The sequence below is a fragment of the Gekko japonicus genome, unplaced genomic scaffold (genome assembly GCF_001447785.1).
Source record: "Gekko japonicus isolate JY-2015 unplaced genomic scaffold, Gekko_japonicus_V1.1 scaffold38, whole genome shotgun sequence".
Taxonomy (NCBI): Eukaryota; Metazoa; Chordata; class Lepidosauria; order Squamata; family Gekkonidae; genus Gekko; species Gekko japonicus.
Window position 1 is genome coordinate 1,725,820 of NW_015170276.1, and position 26,068 is coordinate 1,751,887.

The window sequence follows — 26,068 nt, forward strand, 5'->3', positions numbered from 1 at the left end:
ACGAAGGGAGGTGTGCGCGCGCGGGGGCGCGAAGAGGCAGCCCGCATTAGACCAAAGGCAGGCAATGAATCCAATCCCCCCCCCCCCCCCCCAACCCTCTGGCTGTTCTAGGACACCTTTCCTCGAGAGAGTCTGGCTCGCGGCTCGAAAGCAACTTGTAAATTCTTTCTGTTCATCAGTATTGGGGGACGGGGACGCAACAACACCACGCCGAGCAATTGTTACAGTTCTTTATTATCCCTTTAAATGTGGATGTGGATTTCATTTTTGCCCCCCCCCCCCCCTTCTTCTTCCCTGGCTAATCATTTCCTTCCTAAGACATTAAGATCCAGGACGTGACTCATTAGCTGCCCCAGCCCAGGAAACGCAGAGTCTTCAGGCGAACGGATAACAGCGAAGAAGGCCTCGTGGGCAAGGAAGGGAGCGCTTCCCTCCGCCGCCAGCTCCTTCCTTGCCCCGTTCGGGAAGGCAGCCGGGGACGCGTGGAAGGTGCGGAGGAGGAGGAGCCGCGCCAGAGGAGCGCGGCTGTGGCCCGGAGGGCGGGGCTTAGCCCTCCAGGGGCGCCTCCGAGAGGCGAGCGGCGTTGATGGACGCGCGGACGTCACGAGCCCGCCCCGCCCCCTTGGCAATGTCTACAGCTTGCTGCACTCCCAATTTAAGCATTTATTCCACTGGGATAGAGGAGTCTGGAGCAGCACTGGCACCAAAAAACCATGGCTGGGATTGTATATTTCACCGTCTTTTCGCTTCTCTTTGGGATTAGCGAGGGGGTCACCGGCTCGCGGGTATACCCGGCCAATGAAGGTGAGTGAGGCAAAGGGCAGTCCCGGGCTGATCCGGAGCTGGCCGTCCTGCCTTTGGCAGGGACCGGGGGGGGGGGGGGGGGTTATCACTTGGGACCGGGCGCTGCGGGAGCCGGCGGCGGACGCGCTCCTGGGCGAGTTGCAGCGCAGGGCAACTTGAGCCGGGCCGGCAGGACAAAGTTCAAGGCAGCCGCCTGCCAAAGGGACGGACGATTCTGCACTCGGCTACCTGCAGCAATGGGACCAAGTGAGGCCGGAGAAGCAGAAGCACCTTCACTCGAGAAAAAGGGGGTGATGGTGGTGATGGGAGGGTGGAGTTGTTCAGGGTCTTCCTTTCCCTTTTGCCCCCTGGCTGGGCTGATTTGGAGGGGGCGGCAGGCTGAAGTTTGGAGCGCGGGGCTGTCCGGCCGGCTCAGATCCGTCTGCCCCCAGGAGTGGAATTTGCCGCAGACTTGACGTCCCGGAGCGCGCGCGCCACCCGCGTGGGAACTTGACCTGGATTTCCATCGGGAGGCGTTTCGCCCGCCAGACTGGTCCGCACGAGCTGGCCACGCGAGGAAAAGACCCCCCCCCCCCCGGGGGAGGGCCGGGAAGGGGCCCCCCCGGAAGCGGCTCCCGCGGATTTGGTTCAGCGCGGCGGCGGTTCGACCAGCTCACAGCGCGACCGAAAGTTCCCATCCGCCTTCTGGAACGCTGGACTCCTCGCCGGACGCCCCGGCCTGGCGCGCTCCCTCTTGGGTGGCTGCTGGCGTCTGGACCGGGCTCTTCTCCTCTAGTCGTGACTTTCTTCTGGAAGAGGCCTTCAGAAAGACGTTGCGCGGCCCTGGGGCTTTGTGAGCCCGGGATTGCAGAATCGGGGACACACGTACACGCTTCCCTCCAGGATCTCCCGGGGTTTGCCCATACCCTGGCGGCCAGGCTGCCCACTACCCCTCCTGACAGAAAGGACCCTGGTGTGTCTCTGTATGAGATGTATGGCTGCAAACGATCTACCCTCTTAGTGCAACCTGTTCATTTTATAATATTTAGAGGCCAGAACAACATTGATGCACACAATAGACGGCTTGAACTTAAAACTGTGAAATCAGAGGCTTTGCAGATGTATTTGCTGCTGACGCTGTAGCTGAGGGCAATTTGCCATTTTTAAAATTCTCCCTCCTTCTTTGCTTTCCATTATCTTCCTCATCCTTAGCCCCATCTTTTATTTATTTATTTCTCTGGCCTCATTTGTCTGTTTTGCATTCATCTAAAGGCTTGTAGCAATAGTGCTCTCTAGTGTAGAAGTGGCAGGCCGGTAGGACATGGCTTTGTCTCTCCTTGTAAAAAATAGTTTTTCATTCTTGATCTTTTGAAAGGGGAGGGGGCATATTGCACAACATTTTCAGATTATCTCTTCTGGCTAAGAAATCAGATGATACAACTGTTCCTTTTATTTTAAAAAAGGGGGTGTCTCCCCCTTGTTATAGTTTAAAACTCTTGACTTATGATTTATTTAGAACCTGTGGTTTTTGAGACTCTTCCTTGGGGAGAGATTGAGTAGCTGAGATTTCATTGAATCTGTCTCGGCATCTTTAAGCTGAATCTGCACCAGGGGAACCATTTTTCACTCCTAACACACCCCCAGCTCTCACTCCATCTTTAACAGGGTTCTCCGTAGGGGCAGCAAATACAGCAATGGGCCGCGGGACAAGCTGTTCACCTTGTGTTTTCCTCTTTTGTTTCCTACAGAACCAGTCCCCTTCCATTTCTCATAAAGGCAGTCTCTCATCTGTAGTTAGAAATGTTAGCCTGGGGAAAATATAAAAAATAAAAAATGCCCCTGCTTCTCTTGCAAGTGCTGTTAAAACACCCAGAAAGTGGGAACAACGTGTTAACCGCACTGATTATGATATGCCAATTTGGAATATGCTCTGTGTCAGACTCTACACTGTGCCAGCCTGTGATATTCGTGGAGGCATTTTGAAAAGGTGTGCGTTTCAACAACCGAAGTGGAAAACAGCATAAACAAGGACAGTTGCTACAAATCAAATGAAAGGGTCTTGCAAAAGTTACCTATCAGATGGTCCGGTCCAAATATTAAATACCACATTTCTTACAGGTGTATACAGTCCCACAGTGTTCAGCTGTTGTCTTCAACTTTGTACACAAAATGAAATTAAGTAGAATAAAATGATTGGCAGAACCTTATAATAAGTTCTGATTTGTCAGTCTTGCTTTTAGTTATCTTCTAAATGTGATCCATGGGGTCGCGAAGAGTCAGATTCGACTGTGTAACTGAACAGCAACCAAATGAGAACTGCTTCTTTGGGGGTTTCCTCTTGTTTACCTTTCAAGAACTGTGGCATAGTGGTTAAGAGAATAAGCAGTGAACCGAGAGGTCCCCACTTCAGACCCTCCTGCAGTCTCAAAACTCAGAATGTGGCTTTAGGGGACTTTGCTTCCTGACTGCGATATGACTTAGCCTGACAACAGTCATGGAAGGTTACTGAGATATGTGAAATTCATTAAATGCTCTGTTGGTATCAGCCCCAACCCAGAGGCAGGCTTAATTTTAAGGTAACAATGCATAAGAAAGCTACCATGAATTACAATGGGCTTTCAAGATGACTGAGTTTTTCTGGATCAAGGTCGCTAAGTATTTAATGAAAGCTTCTGATGTGAAGTTAAAGGAAGCCTATGCTGGTAATGGTATTAGCATAAATGTGAAAAGGAAAGTTTTGATTTAAATCTTAGGTGAGTAGGAGTTTCCTCTTCACATATGGAAACAGTCAGGTAAATGATTTCTGTCACTCAGTCTGAGCTTCAGTAAATGGAAATTAATATTTATATGTGTATATATATTTTGCCTTTTTGCAGTTACCCTATTGGATTCCAGATCAGTTCAGGGTGAGCTTGGGTGGATAGCAAGCCCTTTGGAAGGAGGGGTAAGTTCTGAATGACTATGATCAAGATGCTAAAGGGGGATGATTAGTAACTCTGGCAAATTTGAATAGCTCGATTATTGTTGATTGTGCTGGGAAGGTCAGATTTCTTCTATGGCCTATGTTGCGAATTATACTTTGTTGGAGAAACCTTATACTCCCCATGGAGAGCTCTGTCATGAAATAACCATAAACTGAAAGAGTGGAAAGGGTCTTTAAAAATCAGGAATTTAGTAGAATAATAATATCAATTTTATAACTAAATACCGCAAGAAAATTCATCCTGGTGACCAAAGGGAATCCACACCTGTTTCCGCTCAAGAAATGTCTCAGTTAAGGTTGCATTTAGAGTAACCGTGATCTACTTTTTAAATGAAGGGACTAAGGGGGACTAGAATATACCTTAAAACATTTCTAAAGGGGTGAATCATTCCTTTAATTAAATCATCACCATGCACCTTGGTGGTATTCTGGTTTCTGTTTGCAAGTTTCCCTTTTAACACCAGGCAAAATGTTGGATTTCTTTAGGGAGGGGTATGGATGGGGAAGACATTGTGCAAAGAGAAGCAGACCCAAGTGCTTGGTTTAATCCGTTGCTGAATGAGGAATGTTTAACACATTTGCAGGTTTTGATGTTGGGTAAGAACCAAATTGCAGCCTTCTTAGCTACATGTAGACCTTCACAGTTAGTTTAGCAATGGATTTTGAGACAGTAAACATGTGGCCAGATGCACAATGGTGCTGAGGGGTTTGCTGAGTGTGTTGTAATACTTGCTGAAGATGTTGGGTAACCAAGAGGACTCAGCATGTCCCAAGTTTTATTAATTACCCTCCCAATCCTATTTTCATTGCCACACACATAGTGTGAATATTAAGAAACTATTTCCGGGGGGGGGGGGGATAGTCAAGCAATGCACACATGATTCCTAGCTACATTCAAATGCTCTCAAATCCCTTTAAAATTAAATGGAAACCTCTTATGACTGTGCTCAAAAGCAAACAATGCATGCCTAAGTAAGTCCAAATAATTAAAAAGCAAAGTCTTGAAAGATTACCAGACGTGTAATAAACACAAAAGCAGATTCTTTCAATGCATTAATGAAATATATACTGTAAGTCGACATTCTCTTATTCCCGTAATTAAAAGAAGAAGGAGAAGGGCATGAAATAGTGGCAAGCAGAAGGAATGTGAGGCTGTTTATTTAGCGATGCATTATGCATAAGCTCTGAATTGGTCTTATCATGGGAAAATGGAGTATTGTCCTGCCCCTATTGTTGCTCTGCCCGAACTTGACTGCAGTCAAGTTGTGCTCTGCCTATGCACTCTGTGGTGTCCCTGGAACTGCTCCCCCCCTCCAAGAAAGAGGAAGTGATTGGCAGGCCTCTGCTGGTGCAGACAGCACACATTCACTGCTGATTGCAGGCAATTGCCCTCCTCTTTTGACAGTGGGGAAAGGTACAGCTTTATCTCAGTGAAAGTCAGGCATCTCAGTTAATCCTGTACCCTGGAAAGGTCAATGAATTAGTCTTTCTGTTGTAGCACCCAGGGCCATCCCCATCTGTAGATTCAGATCTCTCCATTTTGAATAAGTCAGTAATCACATCGGTCATCAGAGGAATTTGTAATAATTTGCTTGTGCGTGTGTGTATATCATGTCTGACTTCACCCACATCTTTGAATATATTTTTTCAAGTTTGAGGGCCCAGTCTACATTATTTGAACATGACTGGTCTCCTAATGGTGTGTATGTGTTCACGTGTGCTCTATTTTTAAGCTAGGGATGAAAAATTCAAGTGGCCACTGTCTGCATTTTTTAAAAAATTCTAACTTTGTGTGCTGCAGATTTCCTTCAGAGCATCAGAAAGTGAACACTCCTTTCTGATTCTTCCCAGATGCCAGAAGATGCAGCCTTCAAAGATCAATTCTGCTCTCTTTTTACATTGTCTGTAGCCTACTGTACACAGCAAACCCCGTTTTATAGAACTAGAGCAGCTCATTCTTGAAGTGTGAAGTATTTTATGTGTTAATATGAGATGCTGGAGATAAAAATAGGCCACTTTGCCCGTGAATAGCACTATTACTAAATCCATAGCAGCCCTAGAGGAATAAATGTGTTATGTTATAAATTTAATTAATGATTTACCTTTAAAATGCACAGTTGAAAGGAAATCTTGGGTCTGGAACGCTTTACTGTGGATTGTTCAATCACAGGAAGAGTTGGTTTTAGAAAATCCCAAAAAGCAACAACAAAAAGGGGGGTGGGGAGTGTTGTCTGTGACCACATATTTAGAGTTGTTGCAAATAATTTACAATGTGAGACTTCTTGCGTTCAGTTGTTTACTAATGAAATAAATATCGAATTCAGGAAAGCTCTGAACAAAACCTAAAGGGCAGAAAACCTGAATCAAAACCTGTGAGGAATTTTGCAAGCGAGAGCCCACTGAATGTGACCTGTGCTCTTTTCAGAGGCTTAAGTCGGCTTTGGAGCCAACCTTATAACCAAGCATTCTTTTGTGTAAGCATGCTAAAGGAAATCCCATTGACAATTCTTATTTCCTTCTCTTCGGTCTCTCCTTGTCCCCCCCCCCAAAAATGATAAAGGGAATGGAAAGTGATGGATCATAAAGGGCAAAATTGTAACACAATACTAGTTTCATGGCAGTTGTAAATTAAAGAGCTCTTGTCTGTTGCGGGCACCATGTTAGTGTTTAACATTGATAGATGGCTTTCCAGGGTTCCCTGTTATCGGTGACACAGGTCGACACACGGTGTATTGATTTATTTCTCCCCCCTCCCCCTTTTGAATTCACAAGTATCCTTGGACAGTAACTCATATATTATCCTCTTGACTCTGGTGACTCTTGGCGTTAATTGCTTTAGATCTATAAACAGATCTAGCAATCCTAAAATATTTTTTTAACTGAAGACTGCTTGCCCAGGAGGTTAGTGATGATGAACAGAATACATTAAAGGGTGCACTGGGCCTTGTATGTACAGTCCCATTTTTCACAAGCATCTTTAATAGTTCATTGCCTGTGGAAGTTACATACTAATTATCCTTTGAGTTCTAAACATATTTTTCACATGCTTTATTGTGTGGACTGGAATTGCAGCTATTATTTTGCACAAAATGGAAAATAGTTCCCCCCCCCGAACCTTAATTCAGCATAACCGTGCTTCTTTTTTCAAAGGAGGGAACAGAAGGGGCCCCAGCAGTTGATTTCTTTCTGTATCATGTGATTAACATAATCTCATTTAACATTTTTCATAGCTCCTCTTGACCATTTCAACTAGTTCCTTTCTCTTATGACATGTTTATTATGCTCCTCCTGGAACATTGCTTGATTCATGTGGAATCAAATTCGTTCTTAATCAAGGATTCATTTTGGACTAGCTGCGTGTTTTGAGTAGGGCTTTTTTTAACAGACTAGAGAATCAGCACACACTTCAGAGAGGCAATCCAGATTTTTTAAGACATGGTTGCAATTCCATTAGAGCCATTAGTGTTCTTCAAGAATATAAACGGACTGTCTTGTCTTGAGGTGTGGGAAACTAGAATGGCTTAAAACTAAAACCATGTATGTAAAGCAAACAAATGTTAGGCATGCTGAAAGTTCCACTGATATCAGTCAAGGATGGTGCCTCATGTATTACCCCCCCCCCCTTCTGGTTTTAAAGAGCAAAGTCTTAAAAGTCTGCTGTTATCCTTTGCCATTTTAATAGATTAGGCCTCCATTCAGTTGATGCAGTGGGTTCAATGCTGTGCTCTTGTCACTCCACACTAAAGATAGTTTAAGAAGTGGAAAAGGCTGGAACTGGCTACAAGGAGTAAATTTGGAGAGCACAGGGGAAGAGTGAACTGGTGCAGTGTAGCGCTTGACAGCATGAGGCACGCCTAAATATCGTTGCAGCCATGAAATTGCAAGCAGCCTGAGGCAAACCTTTACTCTCTTAGTCTTAGCCTTCCCCTCTAGTTGTAATGTAGAGATAATTCTTGCATATATTGAAGGGTTGCTGTAAATAAGATAGTGAATTTAAAATAAATAAGATAGTGAATTTAAAGTTCTGGGTTGATTGACACTTCGGTCCTAACACTCTTGTAAGCCCAGTGACTTCAGTGGACTTAGAAGGCTGGGACTCTCTTTAGGATTGCATTGTTAGTTCTTTTGCCATATTCTGCCATGGATGAGGTATAAAACTTCGGGCACATTGCGTAGGATCCTTTCTGCATTTTGACTACAGGGGATTATATCTGCCCTAGTGTTCTTAAGCACCTACTAGTGTGGTCCAAATCTATTAAGATCATGTTATACTTAAAATATTATACAGAATTGTTGGCATTTATGCCATTTAAAATAAAAATAAAAAGTCAATTCTCCAAGAATTTAAACTAGTCTGAACTAAAAGCTTACTCTCTCTTAGGGGGTAGCTTTGTTTGTTCAGCTGTTTGAAGTATCCTATGTAGCTTTGCTTAATGGCTTTTGGATAAATGGAATAAATGAAGCCAATTGGAAGACAGGAATTAAATTATTGTGGTGCGGGTTTGATTATACTTTTCACACTGTCACATTTCACATTTATCCCTTTGGTTCTTCACAGTGGGAAGAAGTGAGCATTATGGATGAGAAAAATACGCCAATCCGCACTTATCAAGTCTGCAATGTGATGGAGCCAAGTCAGAACAATTGGTTACGAACTGATTGGATTCCCCGTGAAGGGGCTCAGAGGGTATATATTGAAATCAAGTTCACACTAAGAGACTGCAACAGCCTGCCAGGTGTCATGGGGACTTGCAAAGAGACTTTTAACCTTTACTACTATGAGTCGAGCAACGATAAGGAGCGCTTTATTCGGGAGAGCCAGTTTGCTAAGATTGATACAATTGCTGCTGATGAGAGTTTCACACAGGTGGACATTGGTGACAGGATCATGAAACTCAATACTGAGATACGTGATGTGGGGCCGCTGAGCAAGAAGGGATTTTATTTGGCTTTCCAGGATGTAGGGGCTTGTATTGCCTTAGTGTCTGTCCGTGTCTTCTATAAGAAGTGTCCATTGACGGTCCGCAACCTGGCACAGTTTCCAGACACCATCACCGGGGCTGATACGTCCTCTCTTGTGGAAGTTCGTGGCTCATGTGTCAACAATTCAGAAGAGAAGGATGTGCCAAAAATGTACTGCGGGGCAGATGGTGAATGGCTGGTACCCATTGGCAACTGCCTGTGCAATGCTGGGTATGAAGAGCGCAATGGAGAATGCCAAGGTAGGGCCTGCCACATTGTACAGTTCATTAGGGCTTGGTATACATAATTGAATCAGAGATGAGAGTTGATGGAATAAAGCCAGTAATTAGCAATCCCTGTGGGATGCAATGGGACAGAGGGGTCTAATGAGAAAGTCCAGCCATTCCAGGTGGTGGGGCTAAGGAGAGTATAATACTGAGGGAACAAATGGCACCTCCTTAATCAGCAGAAGGCAAAACACATTTGCTGTTAGGGGGTGGATCAGAACTGGCTTGCACCTAACCCCTTACATCTGAATGACTACAGAAGCCATGGGTCTGAGCTACCAGTATTGAAAGTAATGGGGGTGTTTTTCTCCTTCAGCTTAAAAAATGTGTTAAAACTAGAAGATTCTTGCCAGGTTAACAACTGCAACAAACATTGGTTTTTGCCCCCCCCCCTTAAGAGAAGATGGAGCCTCCTTTTTAATTCTTTTAGGATCGTAAAAAATGTAACTCTTCAGAGTCTCAGTTGAGAATTTTTGCACTAAATAAGCCTTGAATATGTGACATGGCTGCTTTTGTGAAATATTTTCATTTCTCAGAAAGTCTCCATTGTTTCTTTTACAAAAGGCATGCTAGGAGACTCTTAAGAAATGTAAAAAGTCATCTGTTTGCTCCCCCCCACAACCTCTATCCTCTGCAGAATTAGGGATTAAGAATGGCATAAAAGGCAGCTTACTTTTCTTTTTAAAAGAAAAGAAACAAAAAAGATTTAAAGCTCCCTTGTGAACCCCCTGTGATTTTTAGTTATGCATTATCATGAGTTGATAAGTAGTCTATTGCCAGTTATAGATTTGATTACTTCTTTAGTCATGTGTTCAGGATCAATCTCTAATGAGTTTTTTTTTGGACAAATTAATGGCTCTTTGTACATATTCCTGAGGCAAGGAGTCTGAATGGGTCCCAACAATGCCTAGCCCAATTGATTTTAATTGAATTTTGCTAAAAGTAGTCACTGAATGGCATTTTTAAAAAAGTTGGTGAAAGAGATGTAGCAAAGCAATCACCGGCTTGTTTTTAATTCACAGCAAGTGTGAAATGACAGCTTCCTCTCACCCCCCAAAAGCAGATTCTGCTGAAATAGTCTGTTGGATCATTTTGGGACAATGTGAAGTTCATTATTATGCACTGAAATTAAAAGAGTTGGCAGGAATGTAGCTCCAAGCACAAACCTCTTCCTTTGCTCTCATATTTTCATCAGATGTGTGAATGTCAGTGGGCGAAGAGGGGGGAGGGATGAGCGCAGCGTCTTATCGGCAACACAATTATGAAAGGTTGGAGTGAGAATTGAAAAATGAATAGCATCATGACAGGGTACTGCGTCTAGAGTAAATTATTCTGTCTCTTGGAGCGGGCAGAAGCTTGGGAACCTTTTGCATGTCAAAAACAAAAGTCTTCCCAACATGCAGATGACATGCTGAGTCGATGTTCTCTAGGAGACTGGTGGTGTCCAGAGAGATCTTTTTAAAAAATGTTTCTCTATCTTGAAAGCAACCATTCTTGGTGGGTTTTGCAGTTTAAGTTATCAGAAAAACAGATGGAGTAAAATGAGGAAGTTGCCCCTATTGCATAGAAAGGACTTTGCATTCTGTTTAAGTATCATGCTAGGGCTGTATTGGCTGACCCTGATTGATGTAGAATTAAAACACTTCTTAGTCATTGACCCACACATTATTAACTAATCACATGGCAAACAGAACACTGTGAAACAAGTCTCTGGTGATATTTCAGGAAGGAAACACAGGAGAAGCATTTTTTTCCCCTTGAAATCAGTATCTTGTGTGAATGTACCTGGAAACTCTCTGTTAAGCTTTACTGGACTTATGAAAACTGATTATTCACACCTCAAGTTAATGACAAATCCTGATGAGATCATGTATAAAGGGGAAGAAAGAAACCTTTGTCTTTTGGGTCTCCCATTATAAAACCATCCCATTAAAGTTTCTTGCTTGCAAGTAAGCAATCTTAAATAAGTAAGCCAAAGCCATCAGTTGTTTGTGGTCTCCTTGTAAAACTTTACGTCTTCCTTCCAATTCCATGCCAAAACCTTTTCTTTATCTGCCATCCCAGAATCCACACTTTTAAAAGAATTGCTTCTTAATCGTGGCATTGTCTGAGCATCCAAACTTTTGTTTCTTGAATCTAGGATTTGGATATTGAGACTTATCTTATGTTTGGTTATAATTTTCATTCAGCAAAAAATTGCTTGTCTCAATAACTTGAGAAAAAAATGCCATGAAGAGAAAAGGGTTGTGTCATCGAATTGGAAGGCAGAAGAGAAAAAAGCCATCTCCAAAGCTTATAAAAGGACACCAACCTAGGACCGCAGGGTTGTGAACAGGTTCCACCCCAATTGTTTTTCAATGTGCCGACTGTGGCAGGACAAATGCCAGAGGAGGTCAGAGGTCATTCACTTCCTCATCCATCTTCCTCCAGTGATCCTGAGGTCAGAGTTAAGATTGATTAAGATCTTAGAAGTTTGACAAAGGCTCGGTGGGGCAAAAATGAGCAGGGTGTATGGCAAGGCTGAGGGTCTCTCTGTTGGTCAGAGATCTAACACTGCTCATCTGCGAGACTCTTTAGAACCCTGGGGACAGACCTACATTTCCTCTTCTTTTTTTTCTGCAATAGTGTATGCTAATTGAGGCCCAAATAAGGGAGTGGGAGATATGTCAAGTCTACCAGGTGATAACTGGGTTGCCCCCAATGCAGCTGCAAGTTTATTCAGCCTTCTGATCCTGAATAACATTTTGTGTATGTGTTTAAATTATTCAGCCTTCTGATCCTGAATAACATTTTGTGTATGTGTTTAAATTCTGTATCTTGGTAAAACCACTAAGGGTTAAGGATGTGTGACCGAGGTTAAAAGAAGCTTGAACTTGCTGAGTGGTCTCAGCTCAGGAAATTATTCTATTGAGACGTTGGTAGTCACTGAAGGGCAAAAAATGGAAATAAGAAGAAATGCAAAAAAAAAAAAAAGGTTTAAATTCAGTATTGTAAAAACCAGGGATTTAAAAAAATGGGTTTTAATATTTGGAAGCCACCCTCTTACATCTCTAGTTTCAAATAGAAAGAAACATATTGGTTTGTTAATATCTACTGTTTTGTAAGGAAGAAAACATACGGGGAATATTTTTAATGAAACATGAAATATCTCAGGGTCAAGATAATTACTGCTTTAAGGCTAAATCTAGCCACTGGCAGATTCTCCTTTGCTCACATGTATTGTTGTGATTGAAATCATTTAGTTACACATTAGCACAATACGGTTTTGATTTCTATTAAGCAATTTCCTTATCAAAGCAACAAGATGTAATGTATGGAAAAAAGCAAAGAAAACATTAAATCAAGCAAATAATAGAATTTTAGTGGTATTATTCTTGTGAAGCTACGAAACTAGTGGGTTTACATTTTTGTGTGTGCTGTTTTAATATCCATGCACTATAAAATTCAAATATTTTGGTTAAGAGTTTTATAACGGTTCCAAGAGTTTGGTGTTTTTGCATTGTTATATATTTGCTGAGTTTTGATTTCTGAATCAAGCCACTTAGCAGAAAATCTAACTATTTTAAAATATGGCTGGGGGGACCCTTTGTTTTCATTCCCCCCCCCCTTCATTGACAACACATTCCAGAAGCATCAGTGATTTAAATTATTTAATACTCTTAACTCTCTGGCCCTAAATAACAATTCTGTTGTCCCCCAAAAAGAGAGTTAGTTTTGTCATTGTTTAGTCCTTCTCTTTATTTCCCCTGTGGATTATGTTCCTGCAAAACTACCCACAAGGTGTAATTGTTGTTAAAAATCAATGGGTATTGCTCATGAGTAATTTTATGAAGTACCCTTTAAGTGTTTCCAGTACAGGAAAATGTATCATGCTATTTGAATGGAAAGCTGTACTCTGGTTACTTTTGATCAGATCAACAGGCTAAAAACGTTTGAAAAATATAGGCTTTCAACTACTAGTGTGAAAACTTAAATGTGAGTTATGCAGGTGTGAGATGTAGTCTTCTGAGGAATTATGTAGACTGCATAAAAATCTTTACAAAAGTAAAACAATTTAAAATTGAATGAACAGTAGGAATATACTTATAGTGCAATCTTAAACAGAGTTGCACGCACTGAAGTTTGAAGTCAATGGGCTTTTAAGGTGTGACTCTATTTAGGACTGCACTATTAAATGTGTTGCAGGTTTTTTTTTACAGCCACACACAACAGGGTTCAGGGTTTTTTTTTGTTTAAATGTATTGCAGATGTTCATTGTAGGCTAGTCATGACAAAGGTTTCTGACCAAGATTTGAAGCTATTCTAAGTTATGGGGATGGATGCCAAAGGAGAGTTTACCCATCACAGGATTATGTATCTGTCTAATGACATGGCCCCATGATCTTTGTTGGAGCTGTGAGAAGCCTTGAGAAAGGAAAACTTCTTCTGTCCTTCATCTGTGTTGAATATCTCTTTTCTTTTCTCCTTTGCTCAGCTTTCAACTGGTGAGATCAAAATCGACTCTCATTTCATTCGATTATGCCTCCTTCTTTTGAAATTCTTTTGGGGAGCAGGTGAGGTCACATAGTTTCATGAGCTGGAAATAATTAACACTTCCATGACTAAATGGTCACTTTATGAATATTCAGGATCTGTTTCACCCTCCCTGGGAAGCAAACATGTTGGGTTCCTTTCTCATTACTTCCATTGGAGGCTGGGGAAGTTTCCCCTGTGAATGAGGATTGTCAGCTGTCTGGCCAGTTTGCCTTTTGCATGCAGCAGATTCCTCATTTGCATATTTTGTATACACCCTCATGCAAAGTAGCTCACCCATTTCCCGCTTTCACAAAGGAGATAAGAGCTTCCTTTGCAAAGTCCCGAGGAGAAGCTCCTTCTGTTTACCCCGATCCCCAAAGTCTTGGATTTCATGCAAATTAATTCTGTTTTGATTTAAGGGCTTTGTTTAAGAGATAGAGAGTGCTATATTTGAACAGGGCTTGTTTTGTGCCCAGTCCCTCCTCTGTATGAGTAGAGTTTGATTGTCACACACACACACCCACACCACACAAAACAACCCCTTCTTGGGGTCCTCACACTCTTTTCAAGTCGCCGTATGGGAAAACACTGCCTACAGATGATCTGCATAAAGTTAGGTAAAAGTGTTCACTTGAGATATGAACCATACCCAGGGCTAGTTTTTGTTTTTTGGAAAAAGAGCTGCCGGAACTCTCAAGAGGGAAATTAAATTTTCAATCTGTATACTAAAAATTATGAATTTTTAAACATTTTAAAAAGAATTTTGTTGAAGAGGTTCTGGAACTCAGTTCTCCTGCATTCCCCAGAAAAAAAGTGCTGACCATACTCATTTTTCAAAGTCTTGTAAATGTTAAGTGACCAATTAGATTTCATTTGGAGATACTGGGCCCTTGACAGAGACAGAAAAGGACCAAGTGTCAGGATTTCTTATTGCAAATCAGCATAAAGTGTGTGGGTTATGTTGAGTCTTCCCTAAATGAAAAGTCTGTTCTTCTTACTTTGAGACTGAAATAAATTGTATGTGGAGGACAAAGGGTAGAACTCATTATAAATTGAAATAGAGGTAATCATTAAATGAACTTTAATGAAATCACTGTTTACCAACATTTTAAAGAAATACTTCAGAAAAGAGATACAGATCTGTGTAATCATATTACATATATACCCTCGATTTAGTTAACTGTAACAGTTTTTTCTCAGCTCCCCCATTCTTTTTTGATTTATAACTGCCTTTCACCTGATGTAGAATCTGGCTACAGGATCCACAATGCAGGCTTTCTTGGGACAGATTGGTTGAAAGGTATTTTGATGTAAACAAAACTCATGCAGCACATATACACTTCAGATTTTTTAAATGGACTTTTTTCTTTTTGTGTTTTTATAAATCAGCAGTCTGAAATTAGGAGCAAAATCCATGCTAGGTCTATTTTCTCTAAACAAACAGAAAAGGGCAGATTTTTTTTTGCCCCCTGTGAATATGCGCACAAAGCTTTTTGATGTGCAATTAGCGTTTAACTCAAAGTTAATTTCACAGAGCAGTAAACTGCAGAGTGTCAGGCCATGTGGCATAATTAAGCAGAGGTTTAAAACAACAAAGAAACGTGCAGAAGCGCTGGTTCAGTCCTGTGAGTGCTGAAGGAAGTGAGACCCCCCCCCCTTTTACTTCCAAGTATAATTGGGAGGGTTATTAGGATTAAATAATATCAAGAGGAACCTCTCATCTAGTCTGTACTTTCATTTAGGGTGTCAGGAATGGTAGTTTTCCGTCTGAAGGAATCAGAAATCTCTGTTTTTCAATCTTTATGAAGCCATGCGCGCCTTGTAAAATGTCTAGATCTTTCATCCCTCTTTCCCAATTAAAAAAAAAAATCATAGGAGAAGTCCACTGGCCTCCTGATGTGCTTTGTTCATACTGCTACAATGTGATTAACACATGGAATTCACTGCCACAGGAGGTGGCGGCGGCTACAAGCATGGACGGTTTCAAGATGGAATTAGATAAGAACATATGGAGCAGAGGTCCATCCGTGGCTATTAGTCACAAGGTATAGATAGGGACTCTGGGGCAGGTGATGCTCTGTATTCCTGGTGCTTGGGGGGGGCAACAGTGGGAGGGCTTCTAATGTCCTGGCCCCACTGCTGGACCTCCTGATGGCACCTGGTATTTTTGACCACTGTGTGACACAGAGTGTTGGACTGGATGGGCCATTGGCCTGATCCAACATTGGCTTCTCATGTTCTCATGTTCTTACCCTACCACTTGTCTTTCCATTCTGCACTCCTGCCCCCAATCCCGAGTGGTCCTTTGAGCAATCCCTATGAGGCTATGGCTACATGGTCAGCAGTGTGGAATAGTGTTGCCAACCTCCAGTTAGGGCCTGGAAATCCGAATTACAACTGATCTCCGGGCAACATTAATCCATTCCCCTGGAGAAAATGGCTGCTTTGGAGGGAAGACTGCATGGTATTATACCCAGCTGACGTCCTTCCTGTTCCCAGATTCCACCTTCCTTAGGCTGCACCCCCAGATCTCCAGGAATTTCCAAACCCAGAGCTGGCAACCCTAGTTTGAAGGTTTGATTGCCTCATCCTAGCCTTGTGACCTGTTAGATTATTGCCTCTACTTTGCCGTCAGTTTTCCTACCTTACTAGGGGAATTTTATTCAGATGCAACAGACAAGCAAGGTTGGGCCCTTCAAGAATGAGTGTGGAAGGAGCTCCAGCCTGATTTGAGATCCTTATCCTTCTTCTCAGGTACCATGAGCTAATTAGTTATTTCTTGTTTGTGATCGCAAAGTCTTACTTCCAAATGGACAAACCATGCTTTGCACCAATCCTGTGAACTTTGATTTGTAGCCTTCTTTTGTGGGACATTTGTAGTCTTTTGTGGCCATTACTGCCATTATGTTTGAAATGACAAACTGTGGTTTTCCCAAACCAGGAAAAAATATATATCCGCTCACAGTACTTGAGGGGAGGAGGAGGGATTGTGTGGGTTAGTTTGAAGCTCTTTTCAGGCATTTCTGCATAGTACCAAAGCATAGTTAGCATTATGTTTAAACCAAGATGAGGGCATGAGTCTTTTTCTTTAAATGGTTGATCTTTACATAATTGCATTTGTTCAGTAAGCCACTTTTCTAAACCGCTTTTTAACTTCATAGTTCCCGGCTAAGAACATAACCTATAGGAAAAGCTGGGCAGACCAACCCAAGGGTGCCATTGCTAGGTTAATTCTAGAAATGGAAGTAAAAAGAGCTCAATGGCACCTTCACCGAGTGTTAAGCTGCAGCATTTCAGGTCCCTTGCAAAATTCCCCTTCTCCCCCATCCCATCTTATAACTGTGGTAGGTGAAGTCACATCTGTGGAACTTTGCCCTGCCTTCACAGTTGTTAAAAACAGTGGCTACTTTTAAAAAAGAAGTTAGGGCTCAAGCCTGCTTAGAAGCTGTATCCAGAGATTAAGGAACATCTTCGTTGATTCCAGATGTGTCACAGCAGGCTGAAGTTATTCAGTGCTGAAGGAAAGACTCTCTGGCTGCATAGAGGCAGTCTTCATTATGATTTCTTCACATGTTCCAAGACTGAGTCTTGGCATGGAAAACAAGTTCTGGAAATAATCTCACGTTTTTTCAACAAACCCACTGGCCAGCTGGCACGGAGCAAGTGCCCTTATTCCTCTGGAGAGAAGGGAGACTAGCAGCATGCATTTCTTCCCCAGAGCTCATCGCAGTTTAGCAGTGCATGTTTCCATTACAGTTTAGCAGTGGTTAAGAAACAGCAAGACTCCCTCCTGCTGTATCTTATCTTTTCCAAACGGCAGCAGCAAGGGGGGAAAATACCCAACAGCACAGAGGCGCTAGTGAGAGAGGCGGGTCTTATCTGACTTGCACTTAGGTTTGGATAAGATTTTTAAAATTCTGTTCTGTATCCCAGCGCAAATGAGAGAACTTCTTTCTGTTTGTCAGACATTCCAGAGAACATGGAGAAGAAGAGGAGCTTTGGGGATGAAAACCGATAAAAGCTGCCCAGGAAGCCAAATCGATAGCTGTGGGTTCCTGTTTTTCAAACTGGGCCATGATGCCTCCTGTCTTGCTTCATACTTTATGCCCTCTCTGTAAGGGCCAATTTAGATATGTCCAGTGAAAAGAAAGATCTGTGTGGTGTTTAGCTGTGTTGTCTAGCCACTCTTGCCTAAAGTAGGTTGCTATGTTTGTGTCTTTTTATTTTTTTTAACAGACACAGAATGCTTGGGTGGGGGGAGCTGAACTCTGGTCTCCCTTACCTTGTTGTGCTTTGCTGCTTTCAACATTTTTCTTCCAAATGGGCATCAATATTGAAAGTAAGCTGGATACAGTGGGGGAAGGAACAGTGTTTAGGCTCCCTTACTGGCCTGCTCTTGTTTTTGTTAAATAGCCCCTCCCCATCTTCCTTCAGATGTGAATAGGTGGACACGTGAATAACTACTTGAAGACCTCCCCCTCCCATGAAGGTGTGTTGGAACTAGGTGACATCTTCTACTATAGTATCGCCTCAGAGTTTTAAATGCTTCAGAATGTGACACTCCTGCCTAGCAGCCTGCAGAGTCCTTGCTGCAGAGCCAATTTGGTGTAGTGGTTAAGAGCGTAGACTCTAATCTGGGAGAACTGGGTTTGATTCCCCACTCCTTCACATGCAGCTGCTGGTGTGACCTTGGGTCAGCCATAAGTTCTTTCAGAGCTGTTCTCTAAGGGCAGTCCTCGAAAGAGTTTTCTCAGCCCCACCTACCTCACAGGGTGTCTGTTGTGGGTAGGGGAAGGGAAAGGGATTGTAAGCCACCCTGAGACTCCTTCGGGTAGTGAAGGGTGGTGTATAAATCCAATCCTCCTTCTTCTGATCACCTGCACACATGCACATTTACCACCTTAGGATTTTGTGTACTTTGGGTCATGGCCATTGTAGTATGTTTGTTTCATAACTGTCTGTTCTCATGGAGGCAGGATTCAGTATGTAGCAAGAGGTGATCAGATTCTCATAAACTGCTCTGGTTGAAATCATACAAGGTGGGTTGGAGTTACAGCACAGAATTTTGTAAATGGGATTGCCTGTGGTGTGGAGAAATCTGTTCATGGAGGGAGTGACAGTGCATATGAACTGGAGTTATGTGAGATACAATGTGGCTCCTAAATAATAGCGTAATTAATATTAACCTAGACTCCAAGCCTCCCTGGGTTTCTTTGTTGTTCAGTGATTAAAAAAGATACCCGTCCCCTGTGAACTTATAGTGAACTCTGATATTGTGGCTAGATCAGAAGGAAAGAAGACACAAATAGACACTTTTATGGGCCTTCCTACATTCCATGCTATGAGTCTCTTTAATACTGGTATTAGCATATGAGTCAAACAGAATAATGTGTGATACCAACTCAAAAATGACCAAAGTATGCCCCCTAACAGTAACTGTGTCATATTGTGACATTTATCAGTAAAGGAAAACCACCACCACCACCACCACCACCAGCTGACGCACCTTTCTCCATCACATTACTGCAGTGGAAGGGGATGGTGAATGCAACTGAACAAAAGCTCAGGAGTCTTGTTCCTCCATTGATTCTGTCAGTGTAACATATGAACCTAATTTTCTCCAGGAACTATATTGGTATGAGAATAGAATTACTAGTAACAAATCTCCTTATTGCCTTAGTTAGCAAGGTAAACAATAACTTTTAATTGTAGTACCCTAAAATATTCAACCTTGATTGGGTTGGGACTGAATTAGGTAGCCTTAGTGTAAGAGAATGTTGGCTGACACAGAAAAGAGGTTTAGTCTAGCAAGCATGTAATATTGGAAAAGATACATTCTCCTATCAGGCCCCCCCCCCCCCCCCCCTCAACAAAACACAATTTCCATTTTTGCCATTATAGGGAATGTGTAATATAAAGATTGTAAGGCAGTTTGTGTCCTCACTGTATGAATCATAGTAGCATTAATAATATGTGACAGGTGAAGCTAGAAGAGTCTACTTAAAGGGTTTTTTTTTTTTGTTGATGAGTGAGAGGGGCTTATGGAGGATGGGTGAAATAGTCTTCCTAAATTCAAGTCCAATGATAATTTTTAATTGCTTTTAACCAAGCCAGACCCATCAGAGACAATTCCAGTATCTCTTCCTGAATAAGTTATAGATCACCATCTGCTTTAAATCCTTGAAGTATCATGTGGAACATGTCGATTGATAACAATAACTTCACTTATTGGCATGGATGGTTTACTCAGCAGTAATGCAAAGCTGAAATACAGTGTCTTAATTATCCAGATAATCCTGTTTGCTTGTATTTTTAAACTATGAAGTGCTAGGTAATTATTCAATTCTTAATAGAAGTCAAATGGCAATGTAAACAATAATTAGGATGTTAGACAGACTAATGTGCTTCAAAGCAAATTGGATTTTTTTTTCATACTGTTCAGCATGAAGTCCCATAAAGCTAACAATTTAGTGGCAAGGAAACAAGTTCCATTTTGTTCATATTTTATGGTGTTATCTCTTCATGCCTTGTTTGAGAGAATAACAGTTTGCCCCAACTGAAGCTGCCTGCTACATAACCAAATGTCACTTTAACAATCGGCTCCCTGCCGATTGCCATTTGGCTATGCTCTCCCATGGCTCCAGATTGGTTCTTTGTCTGCTTGAGTTCCAGTAGGTCAGAGGTTAAACAGAAAACTGATTTCCTCCCACAATATTGACGGCAGGTAAATATGGACAGGACTGGTGCTTGATTAACATGCAGCTCACGCTGAAGAGATTTGTCCTCTGGCGTCTTTTAGGCAAAGTTGTGCTTATGTTTCTATTCAGATTTTTGTACTTGGCTCCCATTTTTTCCCTTTTTGAATTACATGACTTTGAAAGCTTCTCTGTTTTTCTTTGATGTCTTCCCCTAAGCTTTAAGCAGAGAGCCTTAACAGGTTTGGTTCTTCCAAGCCTTGGCTAAATTTGAGATCTGCATTAAAAGTCTTTGGCCTCTACTTCTGTGAAGAATGGCTGGGGATTGTCAGTCTAGATCCAGACCGAGTTGTGAGTTTGTACCTCTTCATATCTTTGTATGAGTGACCTGAACAACAACTGCAAAGCAATTACTATTCCCAGTCATTTTCTTTTTCTTGTCAACTTTGCGGCTATCTAACATTTTTCATAAATACTTCCTGAGTCAGTTAATTAAATCTTGTCTTTGTCTCCATTACTTCCATTGTATTCACCCACAACTCGAGGATAGCACAAGCTGGTAACAAAGGCATGAGGAAAGGACGCAGCTTCTTTTCCAGATATTTTAATCATGCGGTTGCCACACAATAATGCAATTGGGTGCAGGGTTTTGTTTGGTGTGTGCTTCATGTTCTCACCAGCATTTGAGTGACTTGAACAATTGGTTTTCTATGCCCACTATCAAGACATCGAAGAAGGGTCCTAGTGTTTATCTGCACTGAAGCTGGTAATGAATTACAGCTGTTTTAATTACACCTACTTTCATTGTTACCCCAAGAAGAACAGGTGTCTGAGAAAAAAAATTAATTAGTCAAACTCTTCAGTGATTTTGGTCACCCTTTAAAAAATAAAAAATAAAAGATAAATCAGTCATATTAGTTTCCATGTGCCACAGTCAAAGTATGGAGCAGTTTATTTTTTCATATTTTTTATTGAGGTTTCCTGCCAGGTCAAACAAGTAAAATGTTAATTAATGAGCCTCTGCCTCATATTAGCCTGCACAGTTTTAAAAGGTTGTTTATTAGGTGTTTCTGCCCATTCCCCATGGTTTGGTGCAAATAACAGCCCTCTCTGTGGAAGACAAATAGAAAACTCAATTCAAATATACTTTAAAAAAGCAGTTAAAATTATCCCATATTGTTGGATGCTAGCCCCAACTGGAAAAAGCCTTACAGTTTTTCTGCAAGTACACATTGGATGTGTACTTCTATGAAGTTGGTACTCACATTTATTTGGTCTTGTTGCTTTAAGAATTTTCTGTAACTGAAAAAGACCTTCCCACTTGAAAAATAATTTCTTTTTTGAAGTGCCTAGCCTAGTGGTTGAAACAGCCCTGAGGTAAATTAGCATGTTAACAGAACCAGTCGATATCCTCCCCTCCCCCTCTGCTTCCCACTTCCATCTCTCCTGGGCAAGAGAGTTTGAGTACCATCAGGAGTAACACTGTTATGAGATGGACCAGGTGATTTTGAGAGTAGGGTTTTGAGAAGCATGGTACCAGGGATTCCCCATGGTCAAATCAAGACAACTTCCCAGATTTTCTCTAGTTATTTAAAAATTGATCCACGAGGAATTGACAGCTTTGGGGAGCAACCAAAGTCCATGTAATTATGGAGAGGATTAGAAGATAGGTGTAGGGAGGAATGGAAGATCAATGCAACTGTGTAAGTTGACTGAATTGATCCTTAGATGTTGGAATACTCAGTTTTGTAACATTTAACCTGAGTATGTTGAAGATTTCTTTGGATTTATCCATTCGGCAAGGAAATACAAAACCCCTACGATTTTATAAGATGTTCTGAGACCACAAACTTGATGGATAATTAACAACAGAATGCTGTGAAGTTTTTGAAGCAGATGCATTAATTGAAGAACAAGTTTGGAAATTATTTTCAGTAACATGTGCTTTGTAACAATGGGATTAAAAACAGAACACAGCTACAGCAAATATTCCAGAGTTTGGTAATTTAGTTGCTTGCTTGCTTGCTTGTTGAAAACACCAGTATGCCAACTGATAAATCTTATCCTGTTGTACACATCTTGATGCTGAGGCCATGGAAGGTTTTTATGCTTCTCAGATTCTTCCCAAGAAAGAGCTCTGCATTGCTCAAAAGTCTCAGTAACAAATTCAGTTATTTTGTCTTCATTCCTTGGGATTTACATGTTGCGATGTTATGCCCATGAATGACAGAGAGAGATCTACCCAGAATTAAGGAGCATGGACCTTGACTGCTTCTCTGGCCGTAGGCAGTGCACTTTAACTTTCTGCTTTTACATTGTCATCTGTCAAGTGTGGCTGACATTAGTTTCACAGAAGTGTTTTAAGAATTAAGGAGTACTTGCAAAGTTTCTTGAGGATGAATAGGGCTATATATTTCCAGGTGGTGGGGACCTTTTTTCCAACTAGGCTGGTTGTTTAATTAGGAAATTACTTTGATTGATGGCTATATCTGAATGCACTTTACCTGTTGGATATGTTACAACTGGAAATATTTTCTTTGGAAATATATTCCTGGTTGTCTTATTTCTGGCACTGCTGATTCTAAATGCATTTTCATGGAAGTAAGGCCATGTCTAGCCAACTGTAATGGAGGGGTTTGAATCTGGGGCTGGATAAAAATATTTAGGTAGTAGGGGGAAAATGTTAGAGGCCAGCTTCAAGTCATTAGGCTCCAGGAAGGATAGAAAAATAAGCCAAAATCCTTAAGCATCAGCCTTATGGACAATCAGCTGGCTGGGATTTTTTTCCAGGCTTCATGAGATGTATTATTTCAGCAGCACTGAGCCATACAATCTAAACCTTTGAAGGCCAACATTGTTTTCTGGGTTGTGCTTTTCCTCCTAGCATTTACTAGGACAGAGATTCTACTTCACACTCCAGACTGTAGACCTACTTCAGCTTCAGCTATTGCTAGCACCTTGCTGGTCCAGTAGAGTCTGCTCCTCTACCTTCTTATGACGAACAGGAGCATGTCCCCAGAGAATTCCTGTACTATTGTTTGAGGTTCACTACTGCAGGAGGTACCTTCTGCAGTACTCTTAAGGATGGCAGCATCAGCTACCTGCATTGTATTTTTGTTCTGCCCATTTTGTGCAATCCTTAACAGAGCTGTCCTGTTCTAAATCCATTGTAGTCAATGGGCTTGGAAGGCTGAAACTCTGCTTAGAATGGAGCTGAAAAGCATTTTAAAACAATCATTATGTAAGTTTTGAATTTATCAAATAAAGAAGCTGTACTCAGAGACCCAATGTGGTGTAATGGTTAGAGTGCCGGACTAGGATTGGGGAGTGCTGAGTTTAAATCCTAGTTTATGTGAAATTCACTGGATGACCTTGGGCCAGTCAGTGGTTGTGATCACGTGCACCTTTAGATCTGACATAGGTGTGAATGCCTGATGGATCTAAAGGGTGCGATCAGACAGCAACATCTGGGAAGTGTCCCAGTCGTTGGCAACCTGTGCTGCTCCACCACAAAGACACCGGGGAAAGTCTGGCTCTAATGGGTTCTGACGGGCCACGGATGGACTTCCCCTTGTCTAATCGTGCAAGCATGCTCTCATGCTATGTGTGATCATGCCATCCTGGCTCAGTGCCCCTTCCGCAGTATGCACATCACCTCATACTCCATAGGGGGCCCTCAGTGCAGAGGTGTGATTCCTTGTTTATTTGCATGGGAAACAAACACCCCCCTGGAAAAAAATGACTCATCTGCCATTGCACACAGTGATGGGCTGAACCCACAGGTACAAAGGGAAGTGTGATCTTGCAACTGCTTGTCAAATTCCTCCATACTAAATAGCTTCACTTCCCCTCTGCTTCAATTGGCGTTTGTGATTGCAGACAGTGTCTCTTACCTATCAGGGCTGTTGTAGGCTTGTTAGATGCCTGCTTGTGGCAGGCAATCCCCTGACAATTGTTCTCAATTCCTCCTGGTGCCTCAGGAATCGGCAGGAGAAACTGGGAAGAGGGAAAAGGCCTAGCATGCTGGCGATGTGCTGGCATACCTTTGCCACTTCCAGTTTAAACTGGAATTGACAAGGAAGACTGGCATCTCTTAAAGACTTTATAGTAAAACCATAGAGTCCTCAAGAAATGCCAGAGCATTCCTTGTCACTTTCCAGTGACTTTCTGGAAATGGCGGCAGCATGTCAGCATACCACCAGTGTGCCAGGCCTTCCCCCCTTTCCAATTTTTACTCTGTGGCTAGAGTAAAACCATATAGTAAAACCATAGCATTTTTGAGAAATATCGGTGTCTCTGGTAATGCCCTGATGTCACTTCTGGGCACACAGGGAGTGATGTGAGCACATCCCTGGAGCCATTGTGATGGTGACAGCAAGGTTCCCCCACCCCAGCAGGGTAAATTTCCTGCTGGTTGCCAGGGGGACCTGGTAACCTCGGTTGTTTTGAATATAAAATGGGCAGGATAAAAATGTCCTGTTATAGTGAGCTCATGTTTAGAGTCTGACCCTACTTTTCTTTTTTCTTTTTCTTTTTTTCCCGAGCCCCCGGAGGGGATTTTTTATTGATTTTTTTATCACTACAAAAAACTACAACAGAAATAGGGGAAGGGAAACTACACATACAGGAGAAAGTAAAGTACCCACTACTATCTAAAAACCCAAGAGAGGAGATCCTCCAACTAGCTTTAATACATCAAATCTTCTCATCGTCGTTCTTTTTATGAACTGTGTCAAACCTTTATACATTTAACTGCCCAATAACAGTATCCCCAATCATCCCCAAGAACCAAAGTTCTCAAAGGCACCAATTAGAGTCCTTCAGCCTTTACTTCTTCTTTTCCCATATCTTTCGCAACTTGTAGGGACTTTTTGGGGCTGCTGCCCCCTGCTCAGACAAAGAGTCCTCGCCAGAAGAACTAGTTTCCAGCTCGCCACTGGACCTACTGTCCTCTTCTTTTTTCTCATCTTCTGGCCTTCCCAGCTGTTCCTTTAGAAATTCTTGAGCTTTCAGAACAGAGTCAATCTTTTCCTTCTTCTCTTTAATCTTAAATGTTACGCCTTCTGGAAATAGCCATTTATATCCAATTGAATTTGTTTGGAGAAAGAGCACAAATTCTTTATATTTCTTTCTGCGTTGTCTTACTTCAAATGGAATATCCTTTAGCGTTCTAACAACATTCTCCCCTGCCTTCAGGGGTGTTGCAGCTACTGCTTTCAGGATAGCATCCCTGACGTGCCTCTTTGAGAATCTTACTACAATTTCCCCAGGCAGATTATTTCTCTTTATGTATCCTGAATATGACCTGTAGGCCACATCCATATCGTTGAGTAGCAATTCCGCCTTTATTTCTGTTACTGGGGCAAGTAGTTCGCTCATAAGTTCTTTAAGATTTTCTCCTCTGTTCTCTGGCACCCCCTGGAAGTGCAGGACCATATTGGCCTTATCCATTTGTACTTGGAGCATTTGATCTTCTAAAGAAGAAATTTTCTTTTCCAATTTTTGCACTTTCTTCTTCACTTTCTGCGTTGATTCAGCCACTTCCTTTACATTCTCAGCATCCTGCTTCATTACTTGGATCAAATCCGTTATTTGCGTTTTTTGTGCAGTAATACTCTGTGTTACCACGGACATGTGCTCTTTGAAGTTATTCAGCTGTTCCAGTAGAGGGCACATGAACTCAGCTACAGCCTTTGTCGTCTCACTGGTCGTTTCCAGCTTTGGGGACTCTGGTTTCATTTTCAAAAGTCTTTCTTTGTCTTTGTCCCTCTTCCCCGCCATCTTTTTTCCCGTTTGTTTACTTTCGGAATTTTTTTTTTAAGTCTCTGAATATGCGCTTAACT

General features: G+C 42.0%; 1 protein-coding gene across 1 annotated transcript in view; it reads left to right on the forward strand.

The window, feature by feature from the left end:
- Positions 1 to 710: 710 nt before the first annotated feature.
- Positions 711 to 26,068, forward strand: part of EPHA4 (EPH receptor A4) — a 199,234-nt gene continuing 173,876 nt past the window's right edge. Inside the window, exons 1-3 of the mRNA XM_015417638.1 lie at positions 711 to 804; positions 3,660 to 3,727; positions 8,325 to 8,988. Coding sequence (XP_015273124.1) covers positions 714 to 804; positions 3,660 to 3,727; positions 8,325 to 8,988 — 823 coding nt within the window. The 5' untranslated portion in view covers positions 711 to 713. The remainder of the gene's footprint in view (positions 805 to 3,659; positions 3,728 to 8,324; positions 8,989 to 26,068) is intronic.